The sequence below is a fragment of the Metopolophium dirhodum genome, chromosome 1, assembly GCF_019925205.1.
Source record: "Metopolophium dirhodum isolate CAU chromosome 1, ASM1992520v1, whole genome shotgun sequence".
NCBI classification, from domain to species: Eukaryota; Metazoa; Arthropoda; class Insecta; order Hemiptera; family Aphididae; genus Metopolophium; species Metopolophium dirhodum.
This window is the reverse complement of record NC_083560.1, coordinates 8,478,920-8,481,843: the sequence shown is the minus strand read 5'-3', so window position 1 is coordinate 8,481,843 and position 2,924 is coordinate 8,478,920. Positions and strand designations below refer to the sequence as shown.

General features: G+C 28.5%; 1 protein-coding gene across 1 annotated transcript; it reads right to left on the bottom strand.

Annotated features, from left to right (window-relative positions):
- Positions 1-321: 321 nt before the first annotated feature.
- Positions 322-2,582, bottom strand: LOC132945826 (KRAB-A domain-containing protein 2-like). Its single transcript, XM_061015648.1, has 2 exons — positions 2,540-2,582; positions 322-686 (listed from the first exon to the last, which is right to left on the bottom strand). The coding sequence occupies exons 1-2, from the start codon at positions 2,580-2,582 to the stop codon at positions 322-324; spliced, it is 408 nt and encodes a 135-aa protein (XP_060871631.1).
- Between the last annotated feature and the right edge of the window lie 342 nt (positions 2,583-2,924).

Here is a 2,924-nt window from a genome sequence, read left to right as displayed (position 1 = left end):
CATCTATCATTGCATCTAACTTTCCTTCGGTGGTTCCTATCTTATAGTTATCGTCATGGACTATAATAATAAATATAAATATTAAAATTATATTTATTATACTTAAATTTATAGTAAAATTCGTGTTTTACCTGATAGGATAACTCCGAGAATACAACGAAGGTCGCTGTGAGGTCTGTCTACATCAGGTATTTTGATTTTGACGGTTTCACCCACTTTTCTTTCACAAAATCTTTTTTCGGATTATTCTTTCATTCGATTCGCTTGAATTTTGAAGTTTCGACCCACTCTGTTCTTACAGTAGTTATTTTATTTATTCTATTATCTATTTTTTTTTTCTTCATTAATTTCTTCAATCAATGCTTCATCAAATTCACTATGATCTCCAGTATTCATTGACGTAATAGCTGCCTCTAAATCTTCTTCGGTTTTCAATGTATTAATGATTGATATTGGAAGTAGCGATGATTTTAATCCAATTTTAGCACTACATCCAAACATTGCTTCATATTGGCTGCATTTTATTCCATGATGTAAGGTTCGATTTTTTATGAATTGAACAAATTTTAGTCCTTCACTCCATTTTTTTGTTTTGTTGTCTTGTAACCAAGTGGCAAGTATATTTTCCACATCTTGATTGGCCCTTTTGACGGACCCTTGACTTGACTGCGAATGTCTCGGTTTTTCTAGATTTTTTAAATATTGTTTTTCCATTTTAATAAATTTAATTTAAATACCATACATTAATTTAGCGAACGCTGAACACTATACCTACTAACACTACAACACGACACGACTATCCACTGCGCTATACTAAATAGTATTAAAAACTCACATTTTGTACGATTCAATGATTAAGAAAATAATTATTGTAGAATACCAAAAAGGTTATACCGATTAACCGATAAGCCGTTAGCTTTAACGATTTCACTAGAGTTAATAGTAATTCTAAAACATGTATTGACCATATTTTTGTAAAACAATCTAAGACTATAGCTGATCACGCTATCATAAATGGTAGTACATTTACTGCATATATCCTTAAATGTAATATAACTGATCACTTTAGCACTATTATTATTAACGAGATACCACCTCTCATCGATAAAAAACAATAGTATTAATTATACTGAACGGATCCTTATTAACTTTGACCATCTTAATATGCTAATTAGTACCGAGAATTGGGATTGGCTAAATCATTATAATTGTGTAGATAATATGCTTGAAAAATTTAATCAGGTGCTAAATTCGTTTATTAATTCATTCTCAACCAATATTAAGCATTGTAAATTTAAAATAAAAAAATTAAACAATGGATTACTAAAGGGTTAATTACGTCAATAAGAAATCGAGAAAAATTATATAAGAAATTACTCAAACAACCATTCAATACGTTACTTAAATGTAAATACTTTAAATATAGGAACATGTTAAATAATACAATTAAGCTAGCCAGGAACCTTTACTATCAAAATCTTATAAATCTTGCGGGCTCAGATTCTTAAAAAATATGGAATTTAATTAAACATGTATCATACACTAATAAATCAAAAAAATCAAATGTTAGCAATCTAAGAAATAACGATGGTGAAAAAATAACTGGAAAGCAAAACATAGCACACGAGTTTAATAGTTTCTTCTCTAAAGTCGGCAGCGTAATTTCTAATAATATTAAGATTAGCAATTTCCAACCTATAAGTTTTGATACACTAAACAAAAACTGTTATATTTCTGAAACTATATTTTTAAAACCAATTGAAACACTTGAAGTCCTTAACCTATTAAATAGTATTAAAAGTTTCAATTCCTTTTCTGAAAACTCGATATCTAATTATATTCTTAAAAAAACGTCAAATGCTATAGCTGTACCCTTAAATATTGCTCTTCCATTTTAATAAATTTAATTTAAATACCATACATTAATTTAGCGAACGCCGAACACTATACCTACTAACACTACAACACGACACGACTATCCACTGCGCTATACTAAATAGTATTAAAAACCCACATTTTGTACGATTCAATGATTAAGAAAATAATTATTGTAGAATACCAAAAAGGTTATACCGATTAACCGATAAGCCGTTAGCTTAACACAATAAAAAAAAAAAATTCACTTAGCAAAGATTAAAATAAAAGCTCAAGTTACCATGTCCAATTTACTATAGGCAAAATGTACTTGGACCGATCGAAGTGTAATCCTGCCCGGCCAAAATAGTAATTTAATGCATTGCCCAAAAACATCGGCCAAAGTATACATAGACCGGGCAATGTAAACATTGCCCCAAAGTCCACTTTGCCCGTAACATATATAATTATATTATAATTATACAATAATATGTTGGTCTTTACTGCAGTTAAACAGTAACATTACATTCTCACACCGACTGTTAATCTGTTGAATAAAATATTATAGTATCTATATTATTTGTAAAAATGATTGAATTATAAAATGTATTAAAATGAAATGTATTATAATATTATCCATGGGTGTCACAGTGAGCACTAATCCCGTTTGTGCCACACGACCCACCATCACCACACTTGTCGTTTCTAGTAGCAGATCTGATATGCATATTGTATTTTTTATATTTATTCTGTTTGTGTTTTTGTCATATAAATTATCTGTCCTTGGCCTGTTGCCTCAGATAGTTTTATATTCTCGTTCTTAAAACCTTGTATTGTTTACTTTCTGCGGCCAACGCCCTTTTATTATCACTATTATTTTATTATTATTATTATTAAAAAGTATTTGAGAACCTATTATTATACAGTATATCTGGTATATAATAAACTGTTTAAAAATTGTATTTAAAATATTCCTCAAAAAATAATTTTTTCTAATGTATTTTAAATTTAAGTATTAATACTATTTATTTTTATCAATTAGTATATACATTTTACTAACCGACATAAAT